At 48.5% G+C, this 22494-nt stretch overlaps 1 protein-coding gene across 9 annotated transcripts in view; it reads left to right on the forward strand.

Moving 5' to 3' along the window:
- The window catches only part of Mtss1 (MTSS I-BAR domain containing 1), a 140863-nt gene that overhangs the window by 112600 nt on the left and 5769 nt on the right, over positions 1-22494 (forward strand). For all 9 annotated transcript variants that reach the window (XM_051159617.1, XM_051159611.1, XM_051159619.1 and 6 more), the window contains exons 6-10: positions 1300-1374; positions 13614-13771; positions 14987-15094; positions 16727-16824; positions 19158-19368. In XM_051159617.1, the coding sequence (XP_051015574.1) occupies positions 1300-1374; positions 13614-13771; positions 14987-15094; positions 16727-16824; positions 19158-19368 (650 nt within the window). The remainder of the gene's footprint in view (positions 1-1299; positions 1375-13613; positions 13772-14986; positions 15095-16726; positions 16825-19157; positions 19369-22494) is intronic.

The raw sequence follows: 22494 nt of genomic DNA on the forward strand, positions 1-22494 counted from the left end.
TTTATTTGCTGAACCATGTTTGCAGTCTGTGGCTAGGTCCTGTGTTTGAAACAGTTCTTAAGTATTCGGCTTCTCACATGCCATCAAGAACGTGGGCAAATCAGGAGGACTTATTTTACCACAGCGAGTTCAGCAGGTCCTTGGTTGTCATCTCCGGAGCTCTCACCTGTCCAGCCACAGTTTCAGCTGGTGAAAGAAAGTAGAAATGTCTGGATGTTTCTTTCATGTGGAACGAGAATTGGTAGTTTACGTCTGATTTGTTCACTAGGGGCATGGCAGTGCTAACTATGAAAAAGACATGAAAACTGATGTGTAAGGCTTGTCTACAGGCAATTTTTCCGAGCCCTATCATAGGGAGGGAGTAGCCAGAGTTCTACTTGACCTGTTACAGTAAGGCAAAGTCCCTTGATTGACACCCAGTATTTCCCTTCCTGCCCATCCCAAGTACAAACACCGTTTTTCCTTAACTCCATTCCCAATGAAACAGACAGCTTGGGTTTGAGGACAAATTTAGACCCTTTGTCAGTCTCTGAGTGTCTGTGAGGTGGCCTCTGTCCTGACAGGCCACAGGGGCTCAGAGTACCAACCTCTCCAGGCACAGTGAGACAGTATTTCCTCCACTTCAGTCAGTGGCCTCATGTGCTAGCCATCCCCTTATCTCAGGGTGTGGAAGGGACCAGGCCCATTACTGTCCTAGGGGGCGTGGACATCGTAGGGAAGGTCAACCTGGGGCATGGGGGAGGGGAAGGGAGCAAGTTCCATGGTGGTGTAGTCAGCACAATAGGTTGAGGAATTAGAAAGCAGAGCCCCATTTGAAGGGCATCCTGTCGCGGGGCAGTGAATGTGGGGCAGTGGTGAGCTAGATAGTGAGGAAGCCCTTCAGAGAGGCCATGAAGGGGGGAGAAATTCAGACAAGAACGGAAAGCCGCCAAGAGTAGATCCACACCTCACCACTCCATGCACAGGCTTCCTGCTCCACCAAGAGTATTTGCAGGAATACATACACTGTGTGTGTGTGTGTGTGTGTGTGTGTGTGTGTGTGTGTGTGTGTTCACACGCTCGAGTGTATTAATTGAAACAGTCCCCACTGGCATCTTTTCTTGGTGTAGGCAGGACAGGGAAAGGCTGCAGTGTGTTTCCTTGCTTGTCATGTAAACAGCTCCTTTGTCGTGAAATGTCACTGTGACTTTTATCGCTGTGCGTTTGGAGATAGCTGTTCGCGGTGTGTCTGAGATTGTGCTTTCTAGGATATGGATTGAGCAGAGTGGTAAAATGATTCAATATTCTGCTTTCTCTTAGAATATAAGAAAGCTCGCCAAGAGATAAAAAAGAAGTCCTCTGACACGTTGAAGCTGCAGAAGAAGGCAAAAAAAGGTAACTGAAAAGTCTGCGGTGAGGCTGTAACTTTGAGAGTCAGCGAACATGTGTGCATGTGTGAGCCTGAACCAGAAGCTGTGTGATTCATTGGCCTCCTTAGATAGTGTAGGCCTGGAGAAGGATGGAGCCAGCCCTGCCTACCTGGATTAAAGTTGGTTTTTCAATTACCTTATTATTTTATGTGCATTGGTGTTTTGCCTTCATGTACATCTGTGCACCATGTGTGTGCATGGTACCCGTGGAGACCAGAAGAGGGCATTAGATCCCCTGGAACTGTAGTTTACAGACAGGTGTGAGCTGCCATGTCGGTGCTGGGAATCGAACCCAGGTCCTCTGGAAGAGCAGGCAGTGCTCTTAACTGCTGAGCCATCTTTCAGTCCCTGCACTAAAGCTCTTAAAAGTACAGGACATGGATGAGTGTTAAGCCCCTGTCAGGTAGTCTGTGTATTTCCCCTACCTCTGTCTTCAAAATCAGGCAGTTTTTTACCTACTGTGCTTTATGATAATAGTAAAAGTTCTTGGGAGCCCTGAGATAGAGCAGAGGAGCTTTTATGCAAATGCTCTATAGTCATTATTGCAGAAATGATGTCCTCTTCGTCCATCTTTCAGAGCCCACAACTCTGGAATCTTCTATTGAGTCTTCTGAGTGCAGTGGGAGCCTAGAGACTTAGTATTTGCTGTGTATGAGATTTTTAAAAAGTACATTCATAAGGGGTTAGTGTAAGCATTCACCACCAAGGGAAGCCAGGCCCATGCCCGCTGTCTCTTCCCTACCCGTCTCCAGCTAACCACGGCAAACCAATGCCCATGCCACATTCAGAAGCCATCTTTACCTCTCCAGATTGGCTGGGAAGAGAAAAGGGCTAGCCGCGTCTACATCGAAAGCATGCATGGCATTTCCCGGAGTCTGAAAATATGGGCAATCTCTCTCGAGTAGGCGAAAGCAGCAGTTCTTGTTACCCCCTTGTTGTTGCTATACCTCAACTGATGAAGTGGGGCTCTTCTGACAGACAATGAGCTTAAGCTTTGTTCAAGGCAACCTTTGTAGGGAGAGAACCCCTGCCCCCAATTCCCTCTTTGCTCAACAAGCAGTGATTTGGAATGAAAACATTCCAAGAAGTGAGCTTGGTGGAGGCCAGGGGTAGGTGGTGATTGTTAGAGCTTTATAAGCTTTTTTTTTGGGGGGGGGGGCTCTTTCCTTTCAGTTTTCACAAATACCCTACACCCATTTCAAGAAGAGTGCAGTGCATTTTCAGAGACACTCAGACTTTCTGTCCTTTTCAGCTGCTGCAGTTTGCCTGAGATGTGTGTCGCAGGGCTTGTGTATCTCAACCTCAGATTCCCTCTCGGGTGGGCACCTGGGAGCTGGCATTTGACAAGCAATAGGGCTTGTAGCCCGCATCAGTTTCACGAGTCTACAGGGAAACATGGATGAAGCTGCTACCACATTCCATCCATCTGAGGCTCCCAGAAGAACAGACTGCCCTCCTGGCTGGCAGCTCTGAAGTCGGAGTGAAAATGGGCGTGAAGAGGTGGTCGAGGTTCAGTGCTTAGGCTTAGAGAAGGTTTGGGGAGCCTGTTGAAAAGGATAAATGAAGAAGTTGCTGTTTCCCCTCAGCTCTTTACAAGTCTCTTGTCAGAGGCCTCAAGTTCCCGGATGTAGAGACAATCCATTTTATCTAAGCCCTGCATGGAGCTGAAAGGGTTTCGCCTGTCACTCAAAGTCCCTGGTGTTGTCCAATTAGCAGAATTTGGACTTCTGGGTACAGCCTGATGGCTTGGTCACAATACACCATTAGAGGAAACTGTGGCAATTAGACCTTCCTGGTGCCGGTGCGGGTTGCCTGGGCACTAATGAGCTGCACATTGAAGCTACAGAGGATGTTTGGGGGGAGGGGGGAAGGGTGGACTCAGGATGCTGGGCTGCACCAAACATGATCTGTGCCTGGCCTCCGGCCTTGGGAATAATTGGCAGCGGATGGTGAGCTTTCTTGGGGCATTTGGGCCTGAGGCTGAGAGAGTGGAGGTTGTGATCAGTGGGTTCTAAGGACTGCCTTTGAAGTCCTAAGCTCGTCCCCTTCTCCCGATCCTGAGCTGGTGCCCTCAGAACCAGTGAGGCCAGCTATTTGCAGCATTCTGGGTGATTTTCTAGTTACTTCAAGGACAATCAAAACAGTTTGATTTATTTATCATCCTGCCCTTAAAATACCTAAGTATCGTTTTAGACTTCCAGTTGTATGGTTGGGGGTGGTACAGCCTTCCAGAAGGCCCTAGGGTCACCATCCTGTTGGGATCTTGGGGTGCTCTCTAGGATGTGTCTGACTGGAGAACATGATGGGAAACCCATCGTTTGAGGGTGGGGGGCCGGGGGGCGGGGAGGATCTTAAGAGTTGTTTGGGGTTCTGTTTTTCAGCTTTCCATTACTTGTTTCTCAGAAACCGATCTGTGATCTGGTAATTCTCATGTTCCATCCAAAGACTATGCCTTCGGGCAGCTGAGCCTGGCAGGAGCTCGTCTTTGGCAGAGGTAGACACTTCGTACAGCATGTGGCTCGTAAACAACTTGGGTCTCCCACTTCTTACTCTGCAAACCTAGTCGATTACCACATTTAAAAAATTCAGCTTTCTTTTTATTATGAACTTGGTGATTATTAATCTAAAAGTATTTCGGTGTTTTCCATCACAGACGCTGTAAGTGGCTTGCCTTCTGTTAGATCTTAGTCCCACATCATTTTACATGGACTTGGGATCTCCCCCATCTATGGATAAACATACCAGGCCTTCTCACTCCCTAAGGCAGGCTTGGCAAGTGCTCACAAAGCCAGGAGTAGGGGACCAGAGAGAGAAGGCTTGGCCCTCACCTCTGAGAAGTTATGGTCTGAGGTACTCAGTCAAAGGCGTAGGGCAGAGGCAGCTTTAATAGCAAGTGAAGGAGACCAGGCCACTGAAAGCTAGGGAAGTGGTATGGAGCTGGCCTAGGGGCCTTGACCTCTGACTAGCGTAATTTGGACACACTTCCTGCTCAACTGTGAAGTAACAGGATCAGATACAGGGAGCTTTAAGCTGTTTTTTGACATGTTAGTATGTGAACCAGCATTCTTCCTTCTCCTTAAATAACTTCCATATTATTATCATGTGTTTGTGTGTATGTGTGTGAGTCAAACCCACATGCAGGCAGGTTGTCTGCAGCTCAGCTGTATCACACAGCACATGTGTTTTTTGTTTTCATTTTTTGTTTTTGATTTTTGGAGACAGGGTTTTCTCTGTGTAGTCTTGGCCGTCCTAGACTCACTTTGTAGACCAGACTGGGCTCAAACTCAAGTGATCTGCCTGCCTCTGCCTCCCAAGTGCTGGGATTAAAGGCATGCGCCACCATGCCCAGTGTGTGTGTGTGTGGTGTGTGTTTAATTACAAACAATAAAAATAGTGAAAACTTGGTTGAGAACGCAACTCAGTGGGAGAGTAGTTGGCTAGTACATTGCAAGGCCCTGGTTCAGTTCTCCACACTGCAAAACAACCAAATTAAAACCAAAGGTTAAATTATGATGAATTCTTCTGTTCCTGTCTGTCACCACTAATGGTTTGTCTGGGACTTGATCTGAGAAAGAAAGTTGGAGTGTTGATGTTAGTTCTTTTAAGTAGGCGAGTCTTGTTTGTTTGTTTGTTTGTTTTGGGGTTTTTTGTTTGTTTCACCAGTATTTGAAAAAACCAAGGTTATAAGTGCTGGGGGTGGGGTAGGGTACACAGAGTTTCACACCGTGTTTACTTTTGAATTAAGAATGTAGGTTTCTCAATCTTTCCTTTTCATCCCACTGTGGTGTTAGAACTCTACAGCCCCTCCCCGCCAAGTTATGATAAATCACACGTGAAAAGTTTTCATGGTAAGGCCTCTCACTGGCCTCTTCTTCATTTGTAGTTTTCTCTCTCTCTTTAGCAAATTCTTATCCTGTAGTGGTGAAAAAGTATCAAGTAGGAAGGCAGGCTGCTTCTTGAGGGTGTGGGCCCGATCACTGGAATTGAAGCATGCCAGCCAGTGGCTGTCGCACATGAGTGAGGGGTTAGGCAGGCACTGCTGGGACACCTGTTTGACGTTGTTTTCCTTTCTCTGTTGTCAAATGTGTATCCGGCACTTCCTCACCTGCCAGTGGATGCCCAGGGCAAGTCTGCAACCCGAATCTCCCAGTGGCTGGCTACAGTGTGGTTCTTGCTGTGGGCTTTTAACTGTTGTTCAGACCTGTGCTAGCTATCCATGTTTTCCTGCTGGCTTGGAATAATCTCTTGTGCCTATTTAATTTTCTATAACTGTAACTAATTGTGTGTGTGTACACGCACCAGTACTTTAATAATTTTCTTCCTTAGGAATTTGGCCACTGACACTGTCAGTACTACATTCTATGAGATGTTGTGTCTTCGTAAGTCAGTATTAGGCTCCCAGAAGAAAAAAAAAATACCAAGTGCTTTAAATGCTTCCTTGCACAGGAAATCGGTATATTTCTATACCCATGTATACGTATCTGGATAGATATGAACATATTTGTTGATTCCATGTACAAAACAAAGGTGATGCAAAATACCACCTCAGAAAATTCTCAAGTCAGATTTGGCATTGCTCAGCTCGCAGAATATCTACCGTCATCTGTGCATACAATAAGCTTGTTCTAAGACTTAGCATCTCAATGACAACAACAAAGACAGAAGTATTTCTCACTTTGGCAGTTTGTGAAGTGTTTCATGTCTTTAAATTCAATTCTCAACGTGATCCTCTTGGTTGAATGTGAACCACACTGTGAGTGATCATGGTGATAAACTGTTTCGTTGCCGTCACTCAGTCTCGGGGAAGTGTGTCCGTATGGCTCTCTTGCCTGAGTGTCCCGCTATTTTCTAAGCTCACAAGAAGTGTTTGTGTTGGAGTCTGTCATCTACAAACTCCGTCCATGTGGGTCTCCTTTGACACGTAGGGCTAGGATGGCCTGTCTTGTTGGGGATGTAGTCTTGCCTCTTTGTTAACTTGTGGAGTGGTTGGGCTAGTTATCCCCTAGTTTACAAAAGGGCAGTCCTTTCCTGGTCTCAGTATTGTGGCTATGAAACCATACAGTAAACTGACTTTCACGTAACCTTTGGAAAGGAGGAAGATATGACACAGCCTTACTTTTGCTTATTACAGTAAAAGTTTATGTAACCATTTATCATTTCAGCTTCCATCTTTCGATGGCTTTTATAAATCCCCAGGGTTGTGCAGCCAACCCCACCGTCTAGTTTCAGGACAGTTTTATCATTCCCACAGACACCTTATCCCTTTTCATTGTCACCCGTCACTGCCGCTCTCTCCCTGGCTTCCCAGTTCCCGACAACCACTCACCTGTTCTCAGTCTCTCGGACCTCTTCTGGAGCGTCATAGGAACTGGATCATAGCACGTGGATCTCTGGATTGACTGTCAGGTTTTGTAAGAGCCTCTGCAGCCAGGTGTAGTCAGTGCATGGAGTAAACAACAGTTTGTTTGTTTCAATTGATAAGAGGTAAGTTTGGAATGAGTGAAAAACCACACATCCTTCTGGCTCTGTGCTGGGAGACTCTGCTCACTTGGACGGACATCTCTGCAGCTCTTGTTAGTTTCCTGTCTTGTGTTAGGTCCTTGGGCAAAGCCATAGAGCTCTGTGTATAAGCTATAGTGTCTGGGCAGAGAGGCAAGGAGGAACCAAATTAGTCAAGGCATATTGAAAAATAATAACCTTTATTTCTAGAAGTTTTTTTTTTCTAGAAGTTTTATGATAGCTAAAAGTTCGTGGGGTTGTTCAGTGGTAGAGCATTTGTTTAACATACACTAGGCCTCAGTCCTTTCCTCAAAATGCCATAACAAAGGGGAAAAAGCCTCAGTTTTTTTTAAATTGAAAATCAATCCCACCCATACAATATAATCTGATTATGGTTTCCACTCCTCCCAGATCCTCCCCTCCCCCTCCCTCCCTCCCTCCCTCCTTCCTTCCCTCCTTCTCTTTGTCCTTCCCTTCCTTTCAAAACAGGGTCTCTCTGTGTAGCCTTGGCTGTCTTGGACTCTCTTTGTAGACCAAGCTGGCCTCAAACTCACAGAGATCCACCTGCCTCTGCCTCCTGAGTTGGGATTATGTACCACCATGCAACGCCCCCCCCCCCCCATTAGAAAACAACCAGGCATCTTAAAAAGAAAAATTAAAGATAAAATAAAAACAGACAAAAAATAGGACAAACAAAAGAGCCAAAGCACAAGAAACACATAAAAATGCAGAAATGCACACATTTGCACACCCATAAAAATACCTAAAGAACACAAAATGAGGAACCATTACAGAGGGGGGGGGCACACATATTTTCTATACATATGGTTCTGTATGCATATGGTGCTCAAAGGAGACTTGGCTTGAGTTGAGTTGCGTTGTGTGTGCGCGAGCGCACGATCTTGCCCTTACGTGCTTCTGTGATTGCTCAACTCAGGTTTCTTCCTTTATCATGCTCCATCTTACTTTTTAGAGACAGTCTCTCACTGAACTGCCTCTGCCCCCCACCCCCACCCCTACCCCCGCACGCTGGCTGCACTCCCACCTGCTTTGTGTACTTGACCATGGTGAGACCAATGAACAGCCTAGGTGAAGTGGTTAGCGCTGGGGGTGGGGGAGGGTAGGAGAGTGGACACGAAGTCCCTGTGTCGTGTCCTCCCAACTTATCAACACAGTCACATGCCAAAGAGGGTCCCGGAAGCTTGTGGAGGGTCCCGGAAGTTTGCTTATGTAGGTGTGAATGAGCATCGTTGCCTGAACTCTAACCCCTCTATCCCTTCTTTCCTGAGGTCAGAGTTAGAGCTGAGTATTCCAACCTTCTCATGACGTGGCTGGGTTTTCTGGTCCCCTCAGTCAGTTTCCCACACTCCATTGCGTCACCTGTCATGTAGGAAATGCTCTGTGTTAGGAACTGGGATGAGTACCAGGTGAAGTATATGTTAACTCTTAAGAAACTACAGCCTTGTAGCATCTTACACTGTGGTATCAGTGGTCCAGCTTGCTGGGAGGGTGTGTTTTGTGTATAGGGAGACGGAATCTGGGCTTCCAGAAGGAGGCAACACCCAGCAAACCCGTGAGGGTGTCCCTGAGAAGTGAGGGGTGGGTGGATGAGCAGGGAGTGTTCTTTCGAGAAGGCCGAGTGGGGCACAGGGGAGCCTGCGGCTGGAAGCTGGCCTTGGTGGGCATCGCTGCTTCAATCCTGTAGACCTAATGGGTGTCTGGGGTGTCGATCATGATGACTGATGCCCTTCTGGAGGACAGCGTGTGGTGCACACTTGTGATTTCAGCACTTGAGAGGCGGGAGGGTGGATCAGGAGCTAAGGTAGCAGTCCATTTGGTGCCCTGTGACACAAATACAGGTTAAAAAGAGAAAAGCAACCGTTTTAGATGACGCAGAAACCTTCAGAATGGAAAACTGTGACGCCTCGGGCAGAGACTGCTTTGTTAGTGTTTTATTACGTAGTCAGGTGTGACCTACTGGCTGTGGACTGGAAGGAGCCCTGTTAGGTTCTGTTCGGCTCCTCCGTGGGCTCTCCCTGTAGCATTCCTTCTCATTTCTAGGCGCGTCTTCTTGTTATCATTCAAACTATCAAAGTGCATTGGGAGTGGGTGATGACTTGTACAGGATGGTAAGGGTGGATCTCTTTTTGAGAGCGTAGGCATCAGGAGAAGTGTCAGGAGAAAGTTCATCGTTTATGTGTCAGGGCGGATGGCAAGTCTGTAGGATTGATTCTAGTGGCTTCTTCAGTATCTGTCTCAGGAAAAAGAAAAGACCCTTGGCCATTTTTGCTAGCACCCAGCAGCTGATCTGGCCTGGGTTATTATTTTTCAAGGCCCCTTGCTACTCTGAGCTTCCTATGTCCTTTGTGGGCTGCAGCATGGGGGATGGGCAGTCCCAGGTAACACCAACTGCGTGCCTGGCTTTGTGGGCTGGCTGCTTTGGCCAAGAGTGTTGAGTTCCTGACGTCATCAGGCACTGTGGTTGGGAGGCACAGTGGGTGTGGGTTTCTGACAGAGGAGGTAGAGCCCAGCTAGTAACCCAGCAGTGGTGGTTGCGGTTCCCTGCGGGCCACAGCGTTCCAGTTTGCCTGTGGAAAACCTACTAATGCCTGCCTTGGTCTGCAGGCAGCAGGAGACTCTGCCACGCTAGGTGGAGCTTGAGCATAGGGAGACCTCAAAGCCCCGCCCCCACAGTGGCACACTTCCTCCAGCAAAGCCACACCTCCTAATAGTGCCACTGCCCATTCAAGCACAGGAGTCTATGGGGGCCATACCTGTTCAGAGCACTACACATACTAACTATTGCTACAACACGCACTGTGTATCAGGTATGACATGTGATCCAGAGGCGATATAAAGTATATGGCGCAATGGCTGCCTAATCACTTTAGCTGGAGACATAGGGACTTAGGCATATACAGGTGGTGGTGGTGCTACAACCAGAATTCTGGGGATACCAAGAGACAGGTGTGGTGAAGTCCAGGATTTGTGGAGCTCAAAGATGTATCCTAAAATCAGTATATCCAACTGGGGCTTGAAACAATTTATAATATATATGTAGATATACACACGTATATAAATATTTAATATATATTGTGTGTAAAATAAATATAATTATATGGTGTGTTAGAGAATTTAAAGAAATAATCATTGTGTTTTGCTGTGATGCATCCTAAATAGAAATGTTCCTGCTGTAGCCATAATTAGAGCAATCTTCACAGCTTATACTTACATACTTATTTTAGAATGCTATAATTTTAAAGTCCTCTAATTATAACATAATGCATATTTAAAATAGGTTCACTGTAATCATAGAGTAATATATATGTATATATATATATATTTACCAACTCGATCCTGTACTCACTTTGCTTTCTTAGATATATACATTATTTTTAAAGCATATTTTTTTCTTTCTCCTTTTTTTTTCTTTTGAGATAAGGTCTCAATATGTAACTTAGATTGACTTAAACTCACCATCTTTTGGCCTTCAACTCCTGAGTAATAGGATTACAGGCCCGCACCAACACACCTGGAACAAAAGGCTGTTATTAATTACGACTAGACACATGCATTACAACTCGTGACAGGAAGTAAAGAGGCAGTTTTATTTTAGGATTATAGACTCTTTTCTTCTTTTCATATGGGTGTGGGGGTTGTGCACATATACATGCGTGTGTGCAGGCACGTGTGTATGAAGAGACTAGAGGCTGACTTCAGGACTCTTTCTGAAAATTGTTCTTACTCTTTTGAAGTAAGGGCCCTCGATCAATCGCAGAGCTAGTCCTTTCGGTTTGTCTCACTAGACCGCTAGCCCAGGATCCTGTCTCCACTTTCTCAGGATGGGACTAGAAGTGGATTGGTAGACACACTCCCCATTGGTGTGGCCTACTGGGGATTTGAACACTGATCTTCTTGCTTGTGCAACAAGCACTTTAATCCCAGCACCGTCTCCCCATCCCTAGTCTGTTACTTAAAGGTTTTCTTCTCTAGAAGCTGGAGAGATGGGTCAGCGGAAGACATGGGCTCTGTTTCCAGCACCCACAAGGCAGCTCACATCAGTCACCAGTAACAGTAACTCTGCTTCCAGGGGTTCTGAAGCCATCTTCTGGCAGAAATGGGTACTGCACATGTATGGCCAAAGCCTCATATATACACACAACTAAAATAAGTGAATCTTTAAAATATTAAAAATAGATTTTTTTTTCCTGTAACCAGAACATTCCCAAGTGTGTTTGGTCAAAAACCACACATAGATCTGCACTCTCTTCCACCATACTCCGGCTCCTCCCGTCGTCTCCCCCCCCCCCCCCCCCCCCCCCCCCGCAACCCCCCCACCCCCCCAAGATACGAACGTTCTGCTCTGATGTGTTTTGTTATAAGACAGCATAGAGGGCCGGGCGTGGTGGCGCACGCCTTTAATCCCAGCACTCGGGAGGCAGAGGCAGGTGGATCGCTGTGAGTTCGAGGACAGCCTGGTCTACAAAGTGAGTCCAGGACGGCCAAGGCTACACAGAGAAACCCTGTCTCGAAAAACAAAAACAAAAAAACAAAACAACAACAACAAAAAGACAGCATAGAAGAGACTGAGCGACTAGGGACAGGCCGCTGCATCCCTGTCCTGGGCTGCATCATCCTACAGCCTAGAGCGGAAGAGCCAATGTTCACGAGCTCCAGAGCTTGGCTGTCAATGGGCTATATGATGTCCATATTCAGCATGCAAGGGTCTGTTCACCCAGCTCAGCATTTCACCGTTGAGACCAGTAGTTCAGGAGGTTGTGTGTATGGCTTGTGCCTTTCATGCTGAATGAAGAAATTAAAGACGTGGAAGATTCTGGAGGGATAGGGAGTGACTAAGTGGAAGACTGGGTGAGTGGGTCACCCCAAGACTATTAGAAGTTTCTCACGAAGCAGGTTTGGTACATAAGGTGACTGTTGGGTGGCGTCCACATATGTTCTTAGCTCCTATACATTATATACACCTTGTGTTGTGTACTTTCTTGAGCTAGTGAGGGTTATTTATATACACAATTGTGTATTGAGCTAGCTGTTCATCTGAAGCATTTTCAGGGGTGGGCTTTGACTGTATCTGATTTTCCCATAATGCACTAATTTAGGACTTCCCTGTACAGATGGCTCTTCCTTACTAAAATGTGGCTGCTTTTCTCTAAGACTTTTATTAACTCTAGAGTTTTATGAAGTTCTGTTAAGCTTATTGGTCCAGATTCAGCTTCCTCACCGGCTTATGAGAGAAAGTATAGGATAATATTCTTACAGCCGAGGCAGGCTTGCCTGACCTTGTCATCCTCTGCACCAAATGATGCGGTACATCTGCTGTTTTACGTGTTGTTCATAAGGAGGCAGCTGTGACCATTGGTCCAGCAGTTTCCTCCACGGCAGTTGAACTCATCATAACAGCCCGAGATCACGGACAGAGAGGCTAGGCTGAGCGCTAAGGGAGTTGGGCTATGTGGTCCCTATCCCCGATCTCTACCATGGATGAAACCTTTAACTTCTCTTAAGCTTTGACCTCCTCATCAATATGAACAGTTAGGATAAACGCTGAAGCCTCTTTTACTTCCATCTGTTTCTATAATTATGAAGCGAGTACTTAGGGAGCACTTGCTGTATGCACACGTAGATACTCTGATGGCTGTCAGGGGAAAGCCAAACCGTTGCCCTGAAGGAGCTTAGACATTTCTCTGGCTTGGGTGTAACAAAAGCCCATTTGCCAAAAGCCCAGCATGGAGGCTTAAGAACTGGTGGTCCCCATCAACGGGTCGGACCACACCATCTGCTCCTCTGCACTTGGTACCTGCCTGTCACGTTTATCTCCTAGTGCAGCAGAAGGCCAAATATTCTTGGTCTCCCTGCCACATAGGCAGCTGGAGAAGATGCAGCTGGCATGTAAATGAGTGGATATGACTGTGTCCTAATAAAGCTTTATTTACACAGACAGCTATTCCCATCCCACAGTTGTTTAATTTCTTCCTACCCTGTCTGAAACGGTAAAATGTTGTCTGGATAAGTAGAGTCTGGTGGTATGGTCAAAGAAGTAAATAATAGGGGTCTGCGGAGTATAGCTTTGTCCTTCATTTTGTCACCAGCAAAGACCTGAGGACAGACCTCGGGCTACCACGCTCCTCCTACAGGAAGCGCATTAGAGTCCTCCATTAGGGAATTAGACAAACTGCCAAGGATTGTCAGGTCCCGGGTCCAGAAGCTGAATATAACCCACCTTTGTCTTCAGGGACTGAAACCTCGGCTCTGAACAGAGGCTCTTTGATTGAGGTGGACCTGACAAAGCCAGCCTGCGTCCATTTTTGGAAACATCCCTAGGCTCTCACCTTGGTCCTCATTCCAAGCCTCTTCCAGACTCTCTAAAGAAAAGAACGCTGTTGCTGTGTGTCCCGAGGGTGTGCTGGCACAGGGCCTCTGCAAGGTCGCACGAGGCAAGGATGCAAGCCAGGAAGTCATCCCAGGGGATGCTCCTCGGTCACTAATCAGCCATACACATAAGCCCTTCAAACGTGAGAAATTGGAAGTAGATGCTCCCAGAGCAGCAGCCGCTTTCAGTCTTTTGGGAGCCATGACTTAGCGGTGTTTTTAAGTCCCGGAAAAGGGGTGCCTTCGCCTCTCGTAAGGGCCTCAGAGAAGGGAGTGTGGTTCTAGAGGCTGACCTTGTGACCTCTGCTCTCCTCACAGGGAGAGGTGACATCCAGCCTCAGTTGGACAGCGCCCTCCAGGACGTCAGTGATAAGTATCTCCTGTTGGAAGAGACAGAAAAGCAGGCCGTGCGCAGAGCGCTGATTGAAGAACGTGGTCGGTTCTGCACCTTCGTCTCTATGCTGCGGCCAGTGATTGTAAGTCGATGGAAACTTCTAGAAGGTTTGGACCATGTAGCACGGAGCCTCCCCCCCCCCCCCCCCCAGCCACCTACTGCTGTCAGGGAGTCACCGTGGCATCCACACACCAGATGCTCCTTGGAGAGTTGAGTTGCTCACATCCACGCGGCCTGCCTTCTGCTCACAGTTCTCAGCAGCACATCTCCTACTGGTTTTTTCCACTGATTGAAGGAGCTTTAGCGTCCCTGGGCACAGCAGCACAAGCCCGTAGTCCCAGCGCTTTTGGGGGAGATGACACAAGGGGAATGCTGTGAATTTTAGGCAAGCCAGGCTTGTATTGTACGTTCTAGGCTACCCTTAGCTACAGAGTGAGATGTGTTCTCAACACTCCCACCTCTCAGAAAACAAACAAGCAAACAAATACACAAAAACATATTTTTAAAGTCTTTTAAAGTGGAGTTGCAGGTCAGCAGCGCCAGTCGACTGGATACGAACATTCTGAGGTGCATTGTAGAGTAGACCCACAGTATCTAAAACTCTAAGCCCGGCACCCCATGCGTCTGTGTCCTGAGCCCCCAGGAAGCACCTCAGTGGATAAGTTCCTTCCTAATGTCTAAGTAAATCATGTGTGTGCTGCGACTGGGTTTGCAGTAGCCATACCTGGAGGCTGCCAGAAGGCTCCACCCCAGGGGAGTTCTCAGATTTGAGTTGTTCGCTCGGTCTGTACCGGGGTCTGCAGTCCCTGCTGACACTCGGGAAGGTGACTAAAATGTTTGTAGTCCTTGCTGCCATCCCACTTGCCAGTTACTAAGATGGGGCAGGGGCCACGAAAGGGCGATAGTTAACTTTGTTGAACATACTTGGACTGTCAAAAAGATCTGCACCCAAGTAACCCTAAGTCACATCAGTCATCAAGGGCTACCCGAGCCCATGGAAGGGTCCCTGAAAACACTATCGGCAGACCAGGAACTCTGTAGGCCTGGAAGTGCCCAGGCACTCTGAGGATGCTCTGTGTCCCTCCACTGTCCCCAGCACACAGGTCACTTCATTACTACCTTTTCCCTTTCTCTTTCCAAAAAGAAAGTGCACGTGTCACCTGCAGCTTAGATTCCTGTCACAGATGCCTTTCGTGAAAGGTTGAAAGGTCATGCATGCAGCGACCCACACAAAAGTAGTTGGAACAAGAGAGTGAGGGACTCCACACGGTGACGCGCACGAATTGCTTCCCTCCAGGAGGAAGAGATTTCCATGTTAGGGGAGATCACCCACCTTCAGACCATCTCGGAAGACCTGAAGAGCTTGACCATGGACCCTCACAAGCTGCCCTCCTCAAGCGAACAGGTAGGAAGTGTGGACCAGGTGGTCAGGGACAAGTCAGAGATACTGAATTCAGGGCTCTGGTTGTCCTTGTGGCATCCTCCCTATCTGAGACTATACCCGTCTGTCACCACGTTCTTGCATTCTCACATGTGCCCGTCACTGGCGAGCCGCTGGGCTGTGCTCTGTTAACATCCTTTCTGGTCTTCTCTGCCCATGAAATCAGCCAATTCAAGCCGAATTAAGAGTATGCAAGCTCTCGGGCAGGTTCGCTGGTCCCAGGGAATGAGGCCAGGGAAGTCGCCATGCAGACAGGGAGGGGGGGGCGGGGAGAAAGAAAGAAAAGAGGGTATATTATTGGGTGAAGGGAGAGGGAGAGAAAGAGAGACCCCCAAAATGTCTGTATTATGTAGGGAAGAGCCTCTGGGGGAGGGGGAAGCTCAGCCCCTGGGCTGAAAAGTTGCGGGCAGAGGGCAAGGGTATGGCTGACAAATAGGGACTGAGGGATGCTGGGAGAATCCAGAGGCCAGGTCTGCTTTGATTACGTTAAATAGGCACCTCAGCCGCTTGTCCCGAGTCTAAAACCCAACAGGAACCACCTTAGTTCACCTTCATTCACTCTTAGGCCCATTTTGTACGGAATGATGCTGAGGTGCTGAGAGGCGAAGGCACTTAGCCAAGGCCACCACTCTTAGTAAGTAACGAGTCAGGCGATCCATGACCGACCTGGCCCTGTGCTCACCCACTCTGCAGGCATGAGCTATCAAAGGAAGCTGGCATCATGTCAGTCTGTTGTCACGGTTTGCAATCCTCTGTGGAGCTGATGCGGTCGTTCATGAGAGCCTTTCCCATCTGGGGCCGAGATGACATATTTTAAAATGCTTTACTCACTTGGTGTATGTGACATTAATACTGTGTCAAGTGGGCAGAGCGTGTTTGGGGGAACAACTGATGAATCATACGCTGGTCTGAGCCCTTTGCGTGCAGTTCTTACTGTCTGCATGGGCAGCCAGCTCAGAAAGATCCATTTGGAAGCTTTGTTGTTTTCTGTCTACGAAATTTTTCTATTAGACTCAAGTATGTGTTGACTCAATAAGTAGACGTTCGTGGAGTGCCTCTTAAAATGAGCAAGAGGTGGACCTTACTCTCAATGGCTCTTTGTCATGAGGGAAACACACAGAAATAATTGTGATGCAATTGGCTTACTCTTGATTCTGTGAGGTTCTTGTACTTCTAGCCCTGGCCAAATAGGGTGCAGGTGACAACTGAACATCAAGTGGTTAAAGTGTGGCCAGCGAGGCCCAAAACCATTATTGTCTTTCCGGAGCTGCAGGCTGGAAATCCTGCTGATTTTAGCCTATGGTAAAAATAGCTTTGAGGAGCTGCTAATCCACTGTTGTAATTATCTCTTCCTCCTGGTATCTCATGCTAGTCCTGTTTTAGCTCCCCCTCCTCCCCACCCCATCCCCCCTCTAGTTCTTTTGCTTGTCTCAGCACTGTGACATGGAGGGACAGGTAGTGCGGCTCGTCAGCTGAAACATGCCCTTTCTCTTCTAATTCTACACCTGTAAGGGTAGCATTGTGATTTCACTGTGTATGTGTGGATGAAGCCCTTCTCCTCCGTCCGTCCCTTACCCAGATGCCCTGTCCCTTCAGGTGATCTTGGACTTGAAAGGGTCTGACTACAGCTGGTCATATCAGACGCCACCCTCTTCTCCTAGCACCACCATGTCCAGGAAGTCAAGTGTCTGCAGGTAAGTGAAGCCTCGGATCTCATAGTGCTTTCCAAGATGCCTTTATGTGAATACGACCAAAGGCCAGGCAGATCTCTGTGAGTTCGAGGCCAGTCTGGTCTACAAAGTGAATCCAGGACAGCCAAGGCTGTCTCGAAAATAAACAAAAACAACAACAACCAAAAAAAGTTGATCCATAGTCTCTGTAACAGAAGCCACAATGGCTTCAAAAAAGCCCATGCAGATTTTGTTTGATATTTACATCCCATGTCCATTGTCTCCTCTACTCCCCCTCCCCCCACCCCCAATACACTGGTGCTTGGGGAAATACAGAATCATTTGGAAGGGTCCTGGGATCTACATAGTTTCACAAGGCAGCCTTTCTTGGCACGCTGAGAGGGAAGAGTTTATTCTGTTCTTGAAAGGTTGGAAGCATCGTAGACGTCACTTCCTGCCTTGGTACAGTAATGTCTGCTGCCAGTCATTTGCCTTGACTTTGCAAAGCCAAATGGCTGTGAGGTAGCCTGGAGCGGAAGGAACAGGGGTCAGACTGGTAGTGAGAGGTCGCTTTGCATCCTGCTAGGTTTTCGTCTCACCATGGTCTGGTATGTCTGTGGCAGGCAGTTCCAGTCAACAGGCTGCGTCCTGACGTCTTCCCGCAAGATGCTGCTTGGTGTTTTGCCACCTTTCATGGGCTGCGTGGCTTTGTGAGACAGAGGAAAATCTTTTCTTTGTTTCAGTAGCTCAGCAGGTCTCATTAGTGCAGAGCAAGCCACACAGCGCCTTGTTCAGTTGCACTGACGGGAGCTGGCCTGAGTGCAGTTGCCATGAGCTTTCTTCTCAGTCCCCAGATGCCATCTTTTGGCTGAAATCGTAGCATTGTTTGTCCCTACCCTACCCCAGACCCTATGGTGCATATATCCTCCTCTGTCATGCTCTCCTGTGTCACCCTAGCACAGGCCAGCCATGTCATGCTCCCCTAGCAGGCTGCTCGGCCACTTCATCTTCCCCCAGTTCTTTCTCTTCTTTTCTTTCTTTCTTTCAAGATTTATTTATTTACGTATTTATTATGTATACAGTGTTCTGCCTGCATGTATATCTGCAGGCCAGAAGAGGGCACCAGATCTCATTATTGATGGTTGTGGGCCACCATGTGGTTGCTGGGAATTGAACTCAGGACCTTTAGAAGAGCAGCCAGTGCTCTTAACCTCTGAGCCATCTCTCCAGCCCCCGAGGTGTTTCTGTAACCACCTGAAATGTTTTAGCTCTGCTTGCCTGGACTAGGGACTTTACTCAGCTTTCTGGTTTCCATAGGAGCACGCAGTTCTTACTAGGGAATGGCATGCTGGTAAAGCGGCTCCAGGGTGGGAGCCGTCGGTCTACTTCCTACTCTCTGGCTCACCTTAGAAGAGAGCCGCTCAGCATCGGTCACTCTCTTCATTGAAAGCTGCCTGTGCCGTCACACCCGGGCCCACAGACAGTTGAACAGAGAAGTCTAGGAAGGAGTAAAGCCAATAGTCAACTCACCGGCTCTGATAATCAAATACATGGTAGGGCTAGAGAGATGGCTCAGCGGTTAAGAGCACTGTCTGCTCTTCCAGAGGTCCTGAGTTCAATTCCCAGTGACCACATGGTGGCTCACAACCATCTATAATGAGAGCTGGTGCCCTCTTCTGGCCTGCAGGCGTACTTGCAGATAGAGCACACTCATACATACACTCATACACACACACACATACACACACACACACATACATACACACACACACACATACATACACACACATACATACATACATACACTCATACACACACACACACACACACACATACATACACACACATACATACATACATACATCTTATAAAAATTTAAAAAGGAAGGAAGGAAGGATAGTGCTTGCACTCAGTCACACCGAGTCGATTTCCCAGTGTGCTGTGGTGGATGGGGTCTACCTTGGGAGGGAACCAGTGCAGAGTGTCTGCCAGTGCTGTTTAGCTGTGTGGCCTCCTGTCATCTGTATCCAGGTAGCCAGTCCATCGAAGGATGTGAGAGCATGCCACATGCCCCAGGATCATGGCTACTGTTTTCCTTATATCACAAGTGTTTGTCCCCAGGTTTGCTGGTAGATGGCACAGTAGATTTGGACCTCGTTGGCTTTTTAAGGTTTGCATGCCAAGACTGTCACATTGTACCTCAGAGGCCTGGGACCCAGCTCTCTGGCTGTCCTTCCAAAGCCTTGCTTCTCCAGGCCAGGAGCTGACTCCCTTCTCTTGTGCGTTTCCTCACTCTGCCCCTTGCTGTCGATCCCTCCCCTCCCCTCGCCTCCACACCTCCCACTTGTCCCCTACAGCAGCCTGAACAGTGTCAACAGCAGCGACTCCCGGTCCAGCGGGTCCCATTCGCACTCTCCCAGCTCGCATTACCGCTACCGCAGCTCCAACCTGGCGCAGCAGGCCCCGGTGAGGCTGTCCAGCGTGTCCTCCCACGACTCAGGATTCATATCCCAGGACGCCTTCCAGTCCAAGTCACCCTCTCCCATGCCACCTGAGGCTGCCAACCAGGTAAGGATGCCGCCCTTGACCCAGAGAGCAACAGGCACACACAGGGTGCCCTGACCACCATTGATGGGTCATCGAATCCTCATCTTTTAAGATAATTCCCCCAAAGGGAGAGATGCTGTAAGTTGGGCTGGAAGCCTGCCTTAACGTCCAGCAGTAGTTAAAATACCATGTTGGTTTGGCAAGCTATCACATGTAAGTAGGTAGGTAGCCTCAGAGAGACTGGGGCCTCTCTCCTGCATCCCCACAGGTACTCAAGTGTTGTTTTTTAAATTATCTGTATTATCTGTAGGCCTGGCTAGCAGTCAATTAAGACACAGACACTTGATATGTTTTAAAATAGCCCTAGTTAACCTGGGGCAGGGCAGATACCAATCCTCTAAACTACCTCCCATAGTGGGGCAGGCGTGGGATCCCTGGTGTGATGTTGCGATCCACTATGGGGACACCCTCATCGTACCATCCCAGGTTTTCCTCAGGGGTGGAGACCCTATCGCCCAATAGTGATTCCCTGTTCTCTCAGTTCCTCACCATCAGTTATGCTGCCAGTGAGAACGGCCGCTGAGAGCCCGGGTAGGTGACTCTGTTGGCACTTTGATCCTGGTAGATGGGAAGATGTGTAGTCTCTACATCTCCTGTAGTTTGGATGGCACCCACCAAGCCCAGTGTTCCTGCTGCCAAAGCAGGCGAGGAACCACACCAAGCATTGGGCACGTCTCGTGTGTGTTGCTGTATGTGTCCCTCAGGGTCCCTGTTACCTAGGGCAAGTTTGTCACCTCTGGCTCAGCACTCCTTAATTAGCCCAGTGTACCCAATGCCAGGACATGGTTGGTGCCACCACCCATTGGACCCCCACAGCGCCACCTGCTGGGGGAGAGGAGGCTGGGCCAGAGGACCCTGTTCCCCAGCCAAGGTTAGCAAATCCAGAACCTTACACACAATTCAGAGCTCTTTCTTCAGCATTCTTTATCCACTGGAGGTATGCTTCTCTCGCCTGCGGTGCTTTGGCTTGGCCCTCAGAGCCTCTGTCCCTATAATGTGCTCCACTAAAACCATACCTGCTGTGCTCCCAAGCTGACGTGGTCAGGAGGTGAGACTCTTTGCTTCCTTAAAGGCCATTCTAATGTGCAGTATAGCTATGTGTTTCTAATGGATTGAAAATTAACATACTATAACTTCCTGCAAAAGCAAAGCCTTTCACCCCTTTCATATTTCTCTTGATGGCCCAAGCATGTTTTCTGCCCTCACCCCCCCCAAACCCCCAGTAATACCCTTGGAAGCAAAAAGTGGTAGATTGGGGGTTTCTAAAATCGGAAAGCCTGTATCTGTCTGGCTAGTACCCAAGAGTCAAGTTTCTGGGGCTAGGGAGCTAGCTCAGTCGGTAGGGTACCTGTACTTGAGAGTACCAAAGACTCAAATCTCGATCCTCAGCACCCATCAGGTAAAGTGGCACCTGCCTGTCAGCTTAGAGAGACAGGTGGATCTCTGGGGCTGGCAAGTTAATGTGGCTGGGCTTGGTGAGAGACCTTGCCTCGAAAAAACAGGATGGAAGGCAGTAGAGGAGGACACGAACACCAGTGAACCTCAGTGAACACCAATGAACCAATGACACACACACACACACACACACACGTGCGCATGCGTGCACGCGCAAAGGCTTTCTGTATGTTGTGTTGGTGCTAGGTGTGGAACCCAGGGTCTCTCCTAGGTGAGTGACAACCATTGTCTTACTTCCCAAGCTTCAGGGTAGTTAAAACAAGCCACAGGAGACTGCGGGATTTAAAGGAGAAGGATTCCTTTTCAGCCAACGCCACTGCTTACGGTAATGGGGAACTTGTAAGACTCACACCAGCCGGAGGGTTCCAACCTATGCCTTGGTGTCATTAGAAACTGTTCATCCCATTTTCAAGGAGAAGAACCTTGGACTAAGAGCTTGACATCCACATGCCACAGCTGCGGAGTGGTAGAGGCAAAGCATCCATCCGAAGCTTTAAATTTCTCATCATGGGTTCAAGCTACTGATACGCATTTGATCCTTTGCCCTTGCAGGATGAGAAGCTAAGCCTCCGCCAAAGAGAGTAGAAACAAATCTGGCCTCCCTGACAGTTGGCCCAGGCACACCTCTGGAAGCGAACGATAGTGCCAAAGGGCCCGATTTATTTAATGAAAGTGGGGCTGAGCTAGGGGTTGCACATAGCAGTGAGGAACTTAGGAGGTTGGTGGCGTGAGGCAGAGGGCTGACGGCAAATGGCATGAAGTCTCAAAGCCTGTTCCCTGTGACACAGCTTCTGCAGCAAGGGCACACTTCCCAATCTTTCCCAAACAGTTCCGCCAACTGGAGACCAAGTATTCAAACATCCAAGCCGAAGGGACCTGTTCTCGTTGGAACCACCACATCAGGCTACAGAGTCGAGGCCCAACAAAGAGTAGAAAGGCGGAGTCCCCGGTACAGCAGTGTCAGAAAGCCAGACTAGGGCCAGGAGACTGACAGACACGTGGACTTAGTACCGTCAGCACTAGGACATGTCCCGCCAACCTGGTCCTCTCTGGAAGCTTCCTCCTGCAGTTCACCGGCCACTGGAAATGCATACCGGTCACCGGGTTTTCCTGCTCAGAGTCCCCCAAATCACTCTCCAGACAGAGAGCCCCAAATGCGTCTTTAAGACTGGAGGGCCCACCATATGGAACAGAAACTGCTGGACCCAATAAGAAGCTAGGAATTAGAGCTGTTGGTGTCATCATTCGGCCACTGGCTGCCTAGGGACAGTTTTGTGCAGTATACAGTACCTGTGAGCCTACGAGGTCCTCCCTGGGGACCCGAGCTTGCATATATTATCATATGCCCAAGAGAGCAGAGCCTTGCTAGGAGGCCCAGTGTGTTGAGCCTGTATTGACGTCTGCAGGCCCCATAGTCAGCAGGGCCAGAGCTTGGCCAGGTCTTATAATTGCTTTGCAAGAGCTTTCTTAAAACCTGTGTGTGTGAACGAACAATCAGCCTTAACTTACCCTCTGCTTCTCTCACCCTCCCTCGTCTGTGTGTCCGTCCATCTCCGTCTCCCTCCCTGTCTGTGTCCTTCCCACCTTGTCCTTCTCCCCTTATTTTAATTCTGATTTCCGGTGGCCCGCGCT

Source organism: Acomys russatus, chromosome 17 (assembly GCF_903995435.1).
Source record: "Acomys russatus chromosome 17, mAcoRus1.1, whole genome shotgun sequence".
Classification (NCBI taxonomy): Eukaryota; Metazoa; Chordata; class Mammalia; order Rodentia; family Muridae; genus Acomys; species Acomys russatus.